A 17,566-nucleotide genomic window follows, 5' to 3' on the forward strand; every position below is an offset into this window, starting at 1 on the left:
CAATAATAACGCTCATCTCATTTAAACAAGTGTGTTACACGCTTTGAAGAATAATATGCCAAACATTCTATATATTTTTTTGGTTGGTCGAAAGAAACATATAGCATTGATCTTGCAACTGTTTTCACGAAAGATTGTAGATATTAAGTTTATTATCCCTTTTTATGACATTGTCTCGGCGCCTATCCATGCCCCAAGTGAGACAGCCACTTTTTTTAAAAGTACGAACAAGGTATTGGTATTAAAAATCACAATGGCAAAGGCATTGGAAGCTTACGATTTTCCATTTTCGAATCTCTGCCCGAGACAAAACTCGTTATATTGTAAATTTTCCAAAGGAATCGTTGCATTCAACAAATTGAGTTTCGATTTTGGTGCGCCGGTGAGGTAATCTGTGATTGCAGTTTACCTGGAAGCTTTTGTTCTTTTACTAACCAATTTTGCACTTTTAACTAAATGACCACCTCCAAATGAGATTATTCTGTATCTTTACAATCGATATAAAGTGTGCAGTGCTTCCTAATTTTGTCTACCGGCCACCAGATCTAGTTTTAGAACCATTTGTGAAACCTTTCTTGCCTAACTTACAATTATGATGTATGTGGAATGTTGAAGTTTAACGCCCATTGTGTGTTTTGGAGAATTACGTTTTTATCTAGAAACCTTTTTTAGTTTGCTATTAAAAATTTTAAACCTCAAACCTTTCTTGTCCAACACACAATTGAAATGTATACGTGCAAAGGCATAGGGTAAATGTATGAATCAGAGATAAAAATTGATAACCACCATACTTTCATACTTTCTATTGTTGCAAGTCTGTTAGTGATATAGTTCCATAATTCTTAGTTTTCAAAAATATTGGACATACATTGTCAATTTTGAGTTAATTTTGTTAATGAATTTTGCTTGGAATTTTCCCCCTCAGGAACCTTTGAAAATCGCCATCAGGCGACGTGTGTATGCGTTTTTCTTGATAAACATACAAACAAACAAACAACAAAGAATTTTGCTTGGGGTTTTCCCCCTCAGGAACCTTTGAAAATCGCCATCAGGCGACATGTGTATGTGTTTTCCTGGATAAACAGACAAACAAACAAACAAACAAACAATGATTCACCCAGAGAAACTTTCGAAACTTACTTCGAAATGTCTTCAAATGATGGATCCCTATTTTCAAAGTTCTCCCATTAGACGTAAATGTTTCATTATCTACGTAACCGCAGGAAATAGACGCTATGTGATGAAAGCCGTCTAGAGATAAACCAAGTGAAGAAGAGCTTGTCCAAGATCTTATCTAAAGGTTTGGTAAGATGGCACAGGGAGCTAGGTTGATAACAGTAAGGGATATTGATTATTTTCTGAAGACTACACTGCTACGCTGAGTAGTTCGGTAACCCTTGCACACCAATAGATGCTATCTATCGAAGCTTGGGGGGACATTTTGATGATAGTATTCCGCAGAGTTTATAAAGAACACCTGAGGCTGTAAGCCACAAATTGCGTGCTATAAGCACGACATAGTTTTTCATCAAACCTTGTTACGAACAAAAGTCTTACATATAGTAGTAATACCTTGAGGTACGCAAAAATTTGTTTGATAAACTCCTTAGAGCCCTACCGAAAGCAAACGTAAGTGCAATATTGAGTCACACATTACATGTTAAGTCAATCTTAACTTGTTACCCTCCCCATGTCTGGCCCTTTTCAATGCTTGAGAAGCCCTTGCTGTGTGTTCTTTTTTGCACAAACAGCAAATGAGTGAATACATGAAAATACATAGATAATATGTACTTAAGCACTAAGTGTTGATTAACACAAGTGGCTTGTGAATTTACAGAACTTACATTATATACAGCGACTGTTTTCCGACAAGATTGTAGATATTATTATGCTTATTATCTCTTTTTATGACATTGTCTCGGCGCCTTTCTATGCCCCAAGTGAGAAAGCCACTTTAAAAAAAAGTTAGAACAAGGTATTGGTATTAGCAATCACAATGGCAAAGATATTGGAATCTTACTGGCCCTTTCCAATATTTGAGCAGCCCATGCTGTGTGTTACTTACTGCCGAAATAAAAAAATACATGAAAATAGAAAGATAAAACGTACTTCAGCACTAAGTGGTGATATACACTGGTGGCTTGTGAATTTACAGAACTTAAAGGAATGCTTTGTTATTCGAAAAAAATACCGAAACTTATGATTAGCCCACTCGATTGTAACACATTATCAAAGACAAGTGCTAGCCCGTACTGTCTGAATAATTATGATATGTTAGGTTTTATTCGATATAAAGTCTTATCCAACATTTTTTTTATTGTTTGTTACTCTCTGTATGTAGTTTGCTATACATTGTACCTTGTGCAATTGTCGTGCAACAAAGTTCTTCATTTAGATATACAGCGATGGACGTGTCCTTGACTTCTGCCCTTTCGCCCTAGCCTGCCTACACGGACAGATGAGACGGACCTATCCGTGATAAATGTGCCCTGTCCTGACCCTCCAGGAGAAAGTAATCAACAGGCGACCACTTGCTTTGACATCCGCATCGGCAAACGGCTAACTACAATGTTGATAACCCAGGTCCATGGTCACTGTAAAGCAAATGCTCTTGATAGAATATCTAAATAAAATCTATAAAACCATGTACTTTAGCCATTGAAATATGCCGTGTCACAAACACATGAAATCTGTATTATTTCGGGTAGTAATGTGAGGAGATAGCCAAATGTCTGTAAAACGAATATTAGAGAACTGTCTAGGTTGTTATATCTTAATAACTGGTGACCGCAGATCACCCCTTTTTATATGTAGCTAAACATGTCGCAAGTGTTTTTTAAAACTATATCAACAATATCTTTAACCAGTGTGATAATTGGTGAATCACGTTTTAATTCAATTATCGTGCCGTCATATAATCTTAATAAAGTTTTCCAAACATTACAACTTCCAAATTCCGTGCATAATTGAATATACCCCAAATAAGTGTGATATTTCATAACCTGATACAAAATGATTGTTCTTTTACAGTATCACCCATTATGTTGTTTCCGCGGCACCATGCCCAATAACCAAACCATTAGTGATGAGTGTCTTTGTCCCTGACCTTTCTGCCCTGTCATAAAAGCCGCACTCAAACTCTCACAGGGACGAGGGAAAAGATATATAGCCTAATTATAGAAGGGAGCCTTCCCTGCTTGAGCTTTGGCAAGGGTCGACTCAGTTTTCTGTGCGGGAAGGCACGATTCAGGTCGCAGCTGTCAGCTGGTCCGCACACTTCCCCTTACCAGACACGGCAGCAACGACAGCTTCAGTGACAGCTTCAGCGACCCGTCAGCGGCGCTCACCTCACCGCGCGGCATCGATCGGTACAGTTTGCACCTGTGCCCTGTCAATCGATACATCCGGCTATGGCGTATACTTTGATACTTTATCATGTTTTACCAGTTTCCCTGGTACGTGCGTAGTCGTGTGGTTAGCGATCCTGCCTCTGGACTAAGAGATTGGGAGTTCGAATCCCGGCTCACCTGACGCTACTGTTTTAGGATCGCAATCCTTAGGACGGGACGTTAAGCCGTGGTCCACTGATCATTGTGCTTGTCGAAAAGAGCTAGGGGAATATTCCCCGGTACAATGAACCTGTAAATACTGTACATAGCGTCTGTCTTCTCTGTCACGACCAGTGGAAGATTAGCTCTTCAATGAGCTAAACTGGGAGATTACTTGTTTTTACCCTATATGGAGAATATATGGAGCGTACATATTAGACATGTCTGATTTGTTGTAGTTATTTCGCAACACATGGATTTTTTGTAGATGCGCAAATTATTATTTAGACCTATTTAACATGTTCCAATGCATTGAGAATTGTCGTTGAAAGTTTGATCAACTTGATATAATTCACAAATTATCGAAATATTCTAAATCATAGTTTTTATAAAATAGTTTATATGATGGTGTCATCAGCAAAATGTTTATGCTATGGTCTTCAGATCAGAGTACATTTATTAAACATTATTCGTGATTTTTTTTTCAATCTACAGATACAAGGATCAAGAATGACTGTAACGCTTATTGTTGAAAGACTGCGCCATCTTCATCCATTGGTGATCGTCACCCTATATGTAGTAATGAAAGGTATTCTTTTTGGGGATATTTTGCATGTTCGTCCTGTCAAAGACATATCACGACTGAAGTTTTGTACTGCTTAATACATTTAAAAGCAAACTGAAAATATGATTAATACTTCTATTGGTTAACACATGTATAAACTTCAAGACAAGAATATAGTAATCAAATATCTGTGCATTGAGTTTAAAACTTTTGGTCCAACACAAAACAGTTCTCTCACCTAGAGCTTTCGACCAGTCACTCTGGTCTTCCTCAGTAGACTGACCCAGTGAAGCTTGTCATGTGGCTTCTTTGAACTGTGACGTCAACATTGGGTCAAAGGTATCTGGTAGACGATGTCGGTGAACTTTGTTGTGTTGGACCAACAGTTTTAACTCTAAACATGTAACTACCTACACATATGAGCTTTCATGATAATACCTGTGCAGTGCTTGGTGTAATTTCTAACACTTAGGCAGGGATGGTTACGTGTCCTAATAAGGACCTTAGATTCCTCTACAGAATCGTTACATCGTTGCCTTCTTCTCTCTCCTAGTTGCAGTGTCTCAGACGGACGAGTCTATAACAGTACAGGGTATGGTAGGAGACACCGTGACTATTCCAGGAAACTTCTCCTATGGCCACAATGAAGCCGTCATTGCTCTCACATGGGCCAAACTCGACCCAAGGCAGGAAGGTATTACACTCTTGAAATGATTTTGGTGATCATGATAATGTTTAAGTTCATTGCAAATACCTGCCCCGAGGGCTAATTGCAATTAGAAACAACATAAGAAAGAAAATACAGTGGTATGTGAGACTATATCTACGTCCGTAACATTATTATACTATATTCTACAACATATATGGTACTAGCTATAGTTTTACTGGGTTTGACTTTTTCTTTTTAGGCAGTGAAAGACGAATTTACCCACTTCTTCTATAATATGTGGGTTCTTTGATTTTAATGTTAAAATTGTTTTTTTCATGGTAAAGAATGGTCGGGAAGTAAGGGAGCATTTTGGACACGGTGGTAAATAATTGTTTTCTGATATCGTCTTAAAATGGAAAATTAGAGATGAAATGAATTTCGATAATTGTATACTCCAAAAAGCAGTTGCAACTGGATATGATTTTGGAAAAGATCAAACGTTTCATATAGTATCTACTACCTTTCGTCAGTAACAGTAAGAGACCAGAGGACAATTGCAGGTCTATGAACACGAACTATTGATTGATATGGGAATAAGTGAAGACAAATTTTCAAAGGGAAAAAAAAGTTAGGCAAGTCAAGACAACGATGATGCAAATTAGTGTATTTCAAAAATGTGTCTTCAATTATTTGCATATAAATCAATACAAATACAAACCTACAATTTTCCTCTGGTCTCTTAGGGTCACTGGCGAAAGGTAGTGAATAATACCTGAAACGTCTGACCGTTTCCAAAATCATATCCAGTTGCTATATTAATGCTTTTGGGCGTATCTTATTACTTAGATGTCTAACCTTCACAGACGTATAATTGTATACTCTTCACAACTGTGGGGTTTCTCAACTATGAGTTCCATAATATTATAACTTCATATCGTTTAAAATACCCAACTAGTTCCACCACTCAGAACGATCCACTAGGTTCTCCACTAGCTCACACAACTTCACCATCCAAATTCCTTGTTCTAAATCTTTTTACAGTGACAGTTTCTTTCCCCGTACGCCAAGCTTTGGAGTTCCCTCCCTGACAAGTGTTTCCACCAACCTACAATATACAGGCTTTCAAATCAAACGTTCACCGCCATCTCTTGACATAGCCATGTTTCTCTCAAATTTCTAGTTCAAATGCCGAAAAGTGGTCGTATAGGCCTTGCATTGAACCTCTCTGTTAAAGAAAATATATTTTTTTGTTCACAGGAAAACGCCATTTTGTCCACATGTTTACTCCCAATGGAACGTCGGTGGCATCTGACGAACTGAAGGGAAGAGCCGTTTTCCACAAGAACGGGTCTTTCACCATCCGGGACATTCGGGAGGAAGACGAGGGGCAATACGTCATGACTTTACTCATCGACGTCATCGGGCAACGAGAGCATTTTGTAAAGTTGGAAGTTGTCGGTACGGTTTTGAATTTTTTTTTTTTGGTTAAGCCATGTTGATTTGATTACATGGATGACATCCGCGCGCGCATGAATTTTCAGTCGTTTCAAAAAAATGGTTTTGAACCATACTGTAAATCAAAAAAGTTGCAAAATGAGCACATATATACCGTAAGTTGCAAAAAAAATATATTGAAAACGATACAAATGTCGTAGAATGCCAAAATCAAATGAAAAGACGAAAATGTAAAAAAAAAAGAATTTGAAGAGTAGATTATTCGCCATACCATAACCTGTGTCATTTGTTAAACCTTCATGACCACGTAGATTTCATATTGAAAGCAAGTAACTTTTTTTTTTGCCAATTTTTTTTTATTCGCACGCTCGCATCAGTTTTGAGGTTCCCAGAGGATGATATCCATATAATTAAATCAACATGGCCTTAGTCAATGATCCTATTCTTGCAACATTCGCATGTAATTAGAGGTTCGTTTCTCTGTTGAACATTGCCGGAAATATAAGTTAGATCTCTGGTTGCCTCCGGTAGCAAATTGCCTCATGATCAGTAACGGCATAGAATCGTTCAGGCACTCGATCCAAGTTCGATCCCTGATACAATTCTCGCAGGAAATATTCTTTACTCAAAATAATTCATGACGCAAGAACCAAGCGCCTGGACAGTGGTTGGTGCCGTAAACCCTGCATTGAAGCTAACTGGGTATAGAGTAAGATGGATTCTAAGAAAAATGTGATATGTCGATGAAGGTTAGATATCCAGGTAATAAGATACGCAAATAAAGCAGTTACTCAAGCAACTACATATGATTTTGGAAACGGTCAGACGTTTCAGCTAGTATCCACTAGCTTTCGTCAGTGACTGAGAGACCAGAGGTGAAATGCAGGTTTATAAGCACTAACTATTGATTGATATGCAAAAAAAGTGAAGACATTTTTTTTGGAAGTCGAAAAGGGAATAAAAGTCAGACAAGTCAAGTCAAGACAAGATTATCTTGTCTTGACATATCAATCAATAATTTGTGCTTATAAACCTGCATTTCACCTCTGGTCTCCCAATCACTGACGAAAGCTAGTGCATACTAGCCGAAACGTCTGACCGTTTCCACAATCATACGGTTGCTTGAGTAACGCCTTTTTGGCGTAAGAATTTGATCTATTTGACTATCGCTTACCATAATGATATCTATTCATAAAGCGCCAATTGATATAAGAAACCTATACCTACTCACGTTTCTACTGTAGACTGTAATAAATGCATGAAGTGGTTCAGGCGATTCTATAGATACTGTACCAGCTTCTACTATTGAATAATGGATTTTCTGAGACAATCAAATTGATCTACATTAAAGCCAGCGAACTACGGTAGAGCCTGAACTTTGGTGACATTTACTTTGGACCCTGCAGATATCCATCTTCTGCAAAGTAAGACTGTTGCTCTTCGTGATAAAAGGTAAAGGCCAAGGAAAATAAATCATCTACCAGCGGCCTGAAAGGTCGCCGGCAACATTAATCTTAATGATAGAACCCCGTTTATGTAATTCGCTCACTTGATCATCTTTAAGCCTTGGAACTTTTCACGTTGCGGGACTTCCAGAACGGATGCACTTTGGTGCTTCGCTGGTATAAAACGTCGCCGTTTAATTAACCTTCAGGGCGTGAGGGCCGCTTTAGTGGCGGTACTTGTATATCATGCGTGAAAAGTATATACATAAAGTGCAGGGAAAAGCAGATTAAGCTTCCTTAAGTTCTGAACGTTACAGCTTTGATGTATTCAATTGTAATACCACCTTATAGGTTTTATGTGTAAAATACACCATGCAGTAGTTGTTCAAAGCTACGGGAACAAAAAAAAAATTGCCGGTTAGGCCAGGATGAATATATTATCTGTTTCACATCCCAGCGCTTAAATATGTGACAATGTTGCTTAAAAATAGAATGCCTAAGTTCTTAATTATTTTGACACGTTACCAAATATGCCAATAACGTAGGGATTTCAGATACTTGTTGCTCTGCTCGGGATATGACAGGAATTCAGGAGGCTGGGGATTTCAAGAGGAAAATTGCACACTGCTTTTATTTATTTGTTTTGCATCTGTTAGTAATGTATTTATTTGTGCGAATAAATAAAATAAATCAGTCTGAAATCTCCGATTTCATATGATAAATATGAAAGAAATTTCAGTAACTGACGAGCAAGTTTGATTGAATTTTTTGTCTCTAATATTTTCTTTTTCAATTGCCTGTTTTAGTACCACCAGTGGTTGACTTGGGCGTGAAGAGTCCGTACGGAGCTCCTATAGGATCGGACCTCCGTCTCAACTGTACCATCGACAAGAGCAACTCTCTGGTTTACTCCGTCAGCTGGTTCAAAGATGGCCGCCCTCTCAAGTTGCAAAAATTTGACTACGAGGACAAGGTGTTTTATAGGTCGTCCATAGTACTGAGAAACTTTACATCAGCTGACAGCGGAAACTACTCTTGTGTTGCAAAATCGCTGAAAACGCAGGAAACTGGAAGCGCCATATTAGAAGCAACTTGTAAGTAAACTAGTAATATATATATATATATATAGACGTCACCTACATTGTCTATTGCTAGCTGGTAATGCAATTCCTTGCTTTGGCATACGATAACCTTACGTGAGACCAAGCTATGTCCAAAGTGACAATCCAAGAAATGATTTTGTACACCAACACTATATTACTATTGTTTCTACGTGCACATGACTTGTATTTTCATGACAATACTTCACCACAATATTAAGTAAATTCGAGACTTATTTTATAACATGTACTGCAAATGAGTCTTTTGACGCTTACATACAAAAATACTGCATTACTACGAAAATAGGATTCACAACTAGAGAAGTAACATTTGCAAAGCAAATGTATAATGCTTACCTTCGGACATGGTCTGCCCTGTTAATTTTACTCAAACACATTCGCATACATGTACTGCAGTATGGTGACAGGGGTAGAGCAGACCATGAAATTGCAACATTATGTAACCCAACACCAGTCACCATAGTGACAGACGCCAACAAATCATGTCATTGGCCAGGTTAGAGGTGAGTGTTTAAAACAGAAGAGGAGTAATAAACTGAGTAAAAACAATATGTTTTCCTTCGGTAAACATAATAAAAAAAGGAGGCCATATGCCATATTTTACAGTATATGGTGTTAATGTTTTTCAGACCCTGCTCGGGTTACCAACATTTCTACTCAGCCAAGCATCACAGCAGGAGAGAGCACGACACTCTGGTGCACGACTGCAGGCAACCCTCCTCCTAAAGTCACCTGGTACAAAAATGGCCGCAAAATATACACCGGAGTTACCACAGAGGGAAACGTGACCTTCGTAAAGATAAAGAGAGCGCGGACTTCAGACATCGGGAAGTACAGATGTGCGGCGGCTAATGGACTTGGCGAGGATTCAAGAACTGTTTATCTGTCTGTTGGTGGCATGGAGGTTACGGCATCATCGTCATCATCAGGTACATATAAGAACTTTATTGCACATGGTACAATGTATGGCAAACTACATAAAGAGAGTAACAAACAATAAAAATTAATGTATTGAATAAGACCTAATGTTGAATAAAGCCTAACGTATCTTAATTATTCGAACATTAAGGGATAGCACAAGTCTTTGATGAAGTGTTACAATCGAGTGGGCTAATCACAAGTTTCGGTATTTTTTTCTAATAACAAAGCATTTCTTTATAAGGCCCGTTCTTATTCAAATGTGCAAAATGCTGTCGCCACTCTTTACGACTAGATATGAGCCAAATCACGGACCACATCAACATTATTGCTTTCTTTACTTTCCGGAATTCCCACTACAGTCACTAAATTTCCAGAAAAATCTCTATGTTTGGCTGATGACTTGAAAGAAATTATACCCTTGTGTTTGATAGGATAAGTAACCTCCGTTATCGCAGATTTCTGTTACCCCCGTGTGGTTACCGCTCAAATGAGACATTCGTGAAGTTTAGATTAACGACATACAAGACACGAAATTTGATGACATTTTGCATGTTTTCTAGGTTTCTAAGGGAATAAGACAGGAGTGTTCACTGTCATTTGTAGCCGCCCCTGCTGAAAAAAATGGTTTACAATAATGACCGTAACTTCGTAATGGTTGTTTGTCAGTAGTAGTAGTAGTAATAATAAACTTCCCCTGGTATTAGATAGCGCGTTTTTAAATGGTCGTAATTCTAACCACTACCTCCTAAAAGATGAAGCTAAAACTGTAGATCTTTTGGAGATAAAAGCCACAAGTGCGAAATAGTAACCTCCGTTACAGAAATTCTACACATTTCAATGAAAATGAAACATAATAGATGCTTTGATTATTAACTGATTGTGTAAAAAGTATGCATTTTCATAGGGTACAACTTGTTTTCGAGTTTGTTCAAAACAAAAGAAATGCGCTCTTTTACATATTTACATACGCCAGTTCCTTCTCCTTGGATTGATCAATTCAACTCTGGTGTTTTGGTTCTTCATTTCTTTGAAGGAGCCATTGTAAAGAACGTGTCCTTTATGTTTTTTTATTCCAATATGTAGTCAAAAGACATGGTGACGGCACACTCAAGTTTTTCCAACTTATATTAATGCCGCCACCAACAACACAGGGACAATACAATACTAATTTTCACCTGAGCAAAGTGAGGAAAGTTTGTAACGTGCCTTTCCTAAAGGCACAAGATTCATGGCATGTCAGGACTCGAACACGGGACCTCTTGGTTCCGAGTCGAGCACTCTGCCGCTACGCCACACAGACCTTCCTTTATGTTTCAGAAATGACCATATCTGAGCGTTGGTTGGAGTTTGGCATCATCGTGGGCGGGGCCGTGGTCGGAACAACTCTGTTGCTGACGTCATTCCTCATTATAATATTCGTTGCCAAGCGACGGAGGTCCAAGAGCGGCGGATGTCAAACCTGCCACGTGTTGGCCATCAGTCACAGCCAGCCTAATCTGCACATGATAGGGGACGATACGAGCCGGCAATCACACACAGCGGGAAACCTTGACCCTGAAAAACCTCTGTCAGGTCAGTTATTGGGTACGGCCCACGATGAAACCTTTAGATCAGATAAGCAGAATTGCTCTAGAGCTCCCATTTCCGTTACTCATATTACTTCACAGTATGTGGTAACTGAAGAGAGTCAATGATAAATTGGTGTTAGTGTAAGTAAATTACAACGTGTCCACAGAAGGTCCGCTTATTAACAAAACTCCAAGTTACACATCGAAACCGGTAGACATAACCGCACTCCCCTAGAACAACGAATATGCCGGTACTGTGATCTAGGAAGAATCGAAGATGAGAAACATTTTGTAACAGAATGTAAACTATACCACAAAGAGAGAGTAGGTCTTTATAATCTAATACAATCTATGTTCCCCTTCTGTATACATCTAAGCTGTACAGATAAATTCATATTTCTAATGAGCTTAAACAAACCCTCTATATTGAAACATATCTGTTCTTGCCTTTTTGCCATTACTAAGAAACGAGAAGAAACCGAATTTACTTCGTTGTAACTACTTGACGATGTATATATGTAGCGTTATCTGTAGTCCATCCTTTTTGTGACCTGTACTTAACCCAGTGGGTATGTGTGTACAATAAAAGTCTTCATTCATTATGACTACTAGCAGATACGGTAAGTGCAACTGTAGTTAAGGTAAGTTCTTTGTTATTGCACATAGAAGGTTTACGTTTGTTATATGTATGCCTTTTAACAGGTCGATACCTTGCCAGGGCAATACGGGACTATAAACCAACACAGGAGGGCGGTCTTACACTCGAGGTCAACGATGTCGTAGAGTTACTGTATATGGGAAGAGACGGCTGGTGGTACGGGTATCTCAGAGGGAGCTTCGGCTTCTTTCCTTCACGAGCCGTCACCATGATCACTGGGAGAAGACGCTTGTCTATGGGTAAACACGCATTGTTTATTGTTTATTTATTGTTTATTTATTTACCATTTGAACGTATATTAAAAACAATTACACAATCAAATAATAATAATGAAAGAATGTGCGGGGTAGGCCAGAAACCCGGGTGGTTTTTCAAGGGGCCTACCCCAAACAAAGGTAACTTATGACAAAACATATTTGAATTAAACATCAAAATTAAACAATGAAATAATTAAACAATGATTAATTAAACAGAATCAAGACACAGAAATAAAAACTGAAGTGTGTAAACTAACTAAAAAGAAATTAAACAAAATTTAAGTCTTATACATGTAATTCAGGTAGCTGTTACAGAGTAAACTGATCAGATAATTAACATAAAAATTAGCGATTAAAACAAAAGATTAAAGATAACAAGGAAAACAAACAAATCAGATTCTAGTTGTACTGGGGTTTTGTAAGAAAAAGTTTTTAAGAGTCATATCTTTGTCAGTCAAATGTTATCATCGGGAGAAAAGTGGGGTTAAGGCTACACCAATTTAATTTCTTGGTGAACGGATTTTTCTAACAAAATAATGAAGCGGGGAGGCGAAAAAATAGAAATAAAAACAGGCATAGGCATCCTATTTTGGCCCAAAATACGCTAGCCATAAAGTCAACACACCAGGCTGGTTCAATATTTAAACAATGAATTTTGAACTTTTAATGATACCACTGCATTGAAAGATGGAATAACTGAACTGTAAGAACTAGGAAGAAAAGGACTGTTTTCAACTGTTCAGTGCAAAATATGAGCATTTTGCAGTTGATTCAGATTATTTTTGCAAATCACAAAAAATGAAGCGGGCGAATCCGGTATTAAATTGGTGTGACCTAATATGGAAACAATATTTTGTAACTCGTTATATCTAAACAAACCGGCAACGTTATAAAGATAAATGTCTATTATTATGAAATTAGAAAACAGCTGGTAATCTGAGTGTGTTGATGCAGCCCTTGTTCATAACATAATTTCAAATTGTGATTTTCGTTCTTGCCTTAATGATTTTGATGATTAGAAAGATGTTCTTCCTTTTTCAAGAAATGGTGATGTTTTATATCCAAACACTGAAATTAGTAGATTTTGATTAACAAAATGTTGTGTTTCGACAGGTTATGATCAAGACAGAACAGCTCATATGTCACCAAACAGCTACAGGACCAATGTTGACCTTTTGGGAACACTTCCGGTTGACAGTGATAACGGAAACTCTCGACTATTTCCGGTAAGTTGAAACTTTTTGACTTTTTAAAACACTATCACAGACTAAGACATTGGGTACATTCTCGAGGCTTAGGCCACACCAATTTAATTTCATGGTTAACAGATTCGCCAGCTTCATTTTTTTCTGATTTGCAAAAAAAAATTAAAAAAAAAACTCAGAATAAACTGCATAATGCTCATATTATACCCTGAACAGTTGGAAACAGCCCTTTTCTTCCTAGTTGTTACAGTTATTCCATCTTTTAATGAAGTGGTATCATTAAAAGTGCAAAATTCATTGTTTAAATTTTGAACCAGCTTGGCCTATTTTTATTTTTGTTTTTTTGCGCCCGCCCGCTCCATCATTTTTATAGAAAAATCCATTAACCAAGAAATTAAATTGGTGTGGCCTTGTCATGGCCTATCATGGCCTTACGAGACCGAACAATGCCTACTAATCCTAATATAATGAAGGGTGACTTTTGAACGTTTTACTGTGCTGTATTCACACTCTTTATAATTATGTATGGTACAGTGTTATATATATATATATTAAGTACTTGAGCGTGTGGTTATTATATTATCATATAATATGTATCAATGCATGACGCATCTTGAGCAAACATTCATATTTTGATAGTATTAGTCTGATTTATACACGGCAATAATATCTAGTTTTGCCTTTTCTATGGATGTTTTAAACGTTACCCTTCATTGCATAAAGAAGAAGATATATTGCTATGACTTTATTATATTTACCGAAGGAAAACATATTGTTTTTGCTACGTTTCTTATTCTTCTTCCGTTCCAACCATTCACCTCTGACCTGGCCAATGACCTCATTTGTTGACGTCTCTCACCATGGTAACTGATGTTGGGTTACATGATGTTGCAATTTCACAGTAGGAGGGATTTATGTTCCTGTCTGACAATATCTATGAATGTATTTCTTCTTCTTAAATACCCTCGAACGACCCCTGTACGGGGTATCATTGAGGGATGCATTTGGGTAAGAATTAACAGAGTAAACCATATGCGATGGTAAACAGTAAGCATTTGCGTTGCAAATATTACCTTTCTAGTAATAACATTTTTCCTGAAAGCAGGGATCAAGGAACTATCCCAGGACGACATTGCCCCTGCCCGAAACTGCTCCTCGTGCCAGTGTCAACAGGCAGCCAATTTCCTACGATGACTTTGGCGACGACTGACGTATTGAACCTTCCAGGCACGGAAAGCAATACAATACACGGCGGGATTCCAGAAGCTTCCGTAGGTGTTTGCTGTGACAGCACCATCGACATGGCTACGTGAACAATATCCTGAATAAAAATCATCGAGGGATTTACCTGACATTTTCCCTCGGATACAATGTTAGAGATAGCAAACCGTGACGTCTATGGTATCACGCATCTTGTACTAGAGAGATTTTGTACGATTTGAATTGACGTTGTAAGGCCACACCGCCTTAATTTTATGGATGACATCGACTGAAGACCCCCAAACTAGGGGCGCGGGCGAATAGAAAAAACATTCCGCCCAAAAATAAAAATTCAACTAAACCACAAGAATACAAAGTATTGTAAATTTGCGGCAGAACACAGGGGCATTTACGACAAGACATCTCGTTTCCCGTCGGCTGAACAGACAATCACGTGACCCCTACCCTGATACTAATTATTCCGCCCCTTTACCCTCTGACCCTTCCTCCCTAACCCTCGTAAGGGTCATTCGTGGCTCAACCTTTCTCTGTACGGTCACATTCCCAACCAACCCTCCCATGACTAATCCGAGAACACCTGGATTCTAGAACGTTAGTTACGTTTTCTCATCTCATACGACATCGTGTTACCTTAGTTCTTACTGACTTATCTAGACTCGTACATTTCGTCATAGCACTGTACGTTATCCTCAATGGTACCTGCGACTTAGCGTACGTAATCAGTTGTTACATAACCTTCATGTTGTCTCTTCTCTGCAAGATACCTGCCTTGCTAGCGTTCCCAGTCACATTGTGGCCATTTGCTGTACTCAGTATGTTTTGTAGTTGTAACCTCTGATATACTCCAGAATTGTGTTATTGTCGTATTTTGAACCACGTTACTTACGAAGGTCAGTAGTTATTCAGGTGTACCTGTAACGCATCATTTGCTTAGCCAGGATGTTTTCAACCTTGTTCACGCAGATGAGCTTTGAACTTCGCCGGTTAGAAGTTACTTACAAGTCAGGATGCGTTAAACATCCGCTGGACAGAGCCTTGGTTTAACCGACCAGCCCGACTTTGGCTAAACAATTGGCAACCAGGGTAAAATAGGTCGCCAGCTCGCAGCACATGACTTGTTGTTGTTGTATTAGGCTCCTGTATACGTATGTACATGCTATGAGAGCTACATTGTGTAGAGAGTATTGGTGTTACTGAGTTGAGGAGCCAATTGCAATAAATGCCCGACCGTACTGAGGTGACGGTGAGCTCACTACCCTAATTGTGTGTGTTTGTCTGTGAAATAGACGGGAAACATAGTTCTCTTCGGAGCTTGCGAAGAAGAGAAGGCACATGCTGGCTTTCTGTGAAATTCATTAATCGGCACTGTACGTATGCACTGAGTTTTTATTTATTTATTTATTTATTAGAATTTTCCAGACAACTGGGTGGGAGGACAAAACAGGTGAATATACACCTTTGCTAGTTGTCCTCCCGACTTTTTGAGTCGTGGAGCTTCGGCAGCCTGAGTGCCGTTCTCCAAAGTTACTACCGGTCCCTAACTCACTAACTACCATGGACTACCCAGGCCTAGCGCCAGGCAGAGCCTCGGAGGACGTAATTTTTTTTAGAACAGGCGAAAATAAATGCGCGCGTGGATGTCATCCATAAAATTAAAGCGGTGTGGCCTTACAGCTTACGGCAGCGAAAGCTGTTGGATATTGTGGTAACGTATATTGCGCTGTGTTATGACGTGCGTGGTGCATTATGCATTCCGAGACTATACGTTAGATTTTGCTGCCATTTGCAGGATCTGATAGGAGAAGCTATAGCTACTTGCGACATTATTACCATATCCAGTGACCCTGTTGCGATGTATATTATAACTTTTATTTCCTAAAATATTGAGCACAATTATATACAGCAATGATTATAATTGCGAAGATCATTTGGAATGATAAATTAGGTACTTAAATCATGTATTTACGTTTGATTTTAGGTTGTGTATATTTCACGGTTTGTTTCCGTATATAAAATAAGCATGTGTATATACAAATAATGGTTGAATAAAAATATTGCTTTTTGTATGCAAAATATTTACATGTAATGTGTGTAGTCAATTTTTGGAAGAGTATGGTTTTACAATGTACCTCGTCTTTGTGTGAGAACGCAATTTTGTATAATAAATACTGTAAAATATTCTGCGTTTGAATTCGTTGGCAGTGCTAAAAGCTAAATATAACCTATTCGTTTATATACATCATTGATAGGTATTGTTAGTTGATACTTTTACGTTATTCTGTCCAGTAGTAAGGTGTGTGTGTGTGTGGGGGGGGGGGGGGGGGCTTCGGAGCTTCCTCCTTAATAGACACTGTGCACGGAGAACGGTAAAATGATATTGTGTTTAAATATGTTTTTAAAATGGTGTGATCAAATGCATAACTAATACCTGGGAAGAGTACGAGACGGTTAGGCCAACCCAATTTAATTTGTTGGTTCTCGGATTTTTTCCGAAGCGACAGGGCAAAAAAAATAAAAACAGGTCTAGGCATCCTATAATAGCCCCAAATGCTACAAAAGGAGCCATGAAATCAACACAAAAGGCTGGGCTAATATCTAAACAATGAATTGTGAACTTTTAATGAAACCACTGCATTGAAAAATGGTAAACTGTAACAACTAAGAAGAAAAGGACTTCCGTCAACTATTGGGGGCAAAATATGATCATGTTTTATTGATTTAGAACCAGAATATTTTTTTCTAAATCTGAAAGAATGAAGAGGTGAATTCGAGAACCAACAAATTAAATTGGTGTGGCCTTATAGCATGACTATGAAAACCACACAGTTGAGTTCGAACAACTAGTTTAGTTCCAATAACTTAGTTCTTTTTATTTCATAAAGTTCTCAAGACTTGCGCTTGGCTAGGAATGGGGAAAATATATATTATGTACAATTCTCACAAACATGCGTTT

The 17,566-nt window shown here is 38.3% G+C and overlaps 1 protein-coding gene across 1 annotated transcript; it reads left to right on the forward strand.

Moving 5' to 3' along the window:
- The first annotated feature begins 4,707 nt into the window (after positions 1-4,707).
- LOC109467537 (hemicentin-1-like) lies at positions 4,708-14,586 on the forward strand. Its single transcript, XM_019765559.1, has 7 exons — positions 4,708-4,807; positions 6,020-6,220; positions 8,469-8,756; positions 9,413-9,712; positions 11,022-11,276; positions 11,975-12,169; positions 14,498-14,586. The coding sequence occupies exons 1-7, from the start codon at positions 4,708-4,710 to the stop codon at positions 14,584-14,586; spliced, it is 1,428 nt and encodes a 475-aa protein (XP_019621118.1).
- Positions 14,587-17,566: the final 2,980 nt, after the last annotated feature.

The sequence above is a fragment of the Branchiostoma belcheri genome, unplaced genomic scaffold (assembly GCF_001625305.1).
Source record: "Branchiostoma belcheri isolate BF01 breed outbred unplaced genomic scaffold, Haploidv18h27 scaffold181, whole genome shotgun sequence".
NCBI classification, from domain to species: Eukaryota; Metazoa; Chordata; class Leptocardii; order Amphioxiformes; family Branchiostomatidae; genus Branchiostoma; species Branchiostoma belcheri.

Coding starts and splice junctions, on each gene's coding strand:
- LOC109467537 (XM_019765559.1), top strand. CDS start 4,708: ATGGTAGGAGACACCGTGACTATTCCAGGAAACTTCTCCTATGGCCAC. Junction 6,221..8,468: donor TGTAAAGTTGGAAGTTGTCG/GTACGGTTTTGA, acceptor TGCCTGTTTTAG/TACCACCAGTGGTTGACTTG. Junction 12,170..14,497: donor GAGAAGACGCTTGTCTATGG/GTAAACACGCAT, acceptor TCCTGAAAGCAG/GGATCAAGGAACTATCCCAG.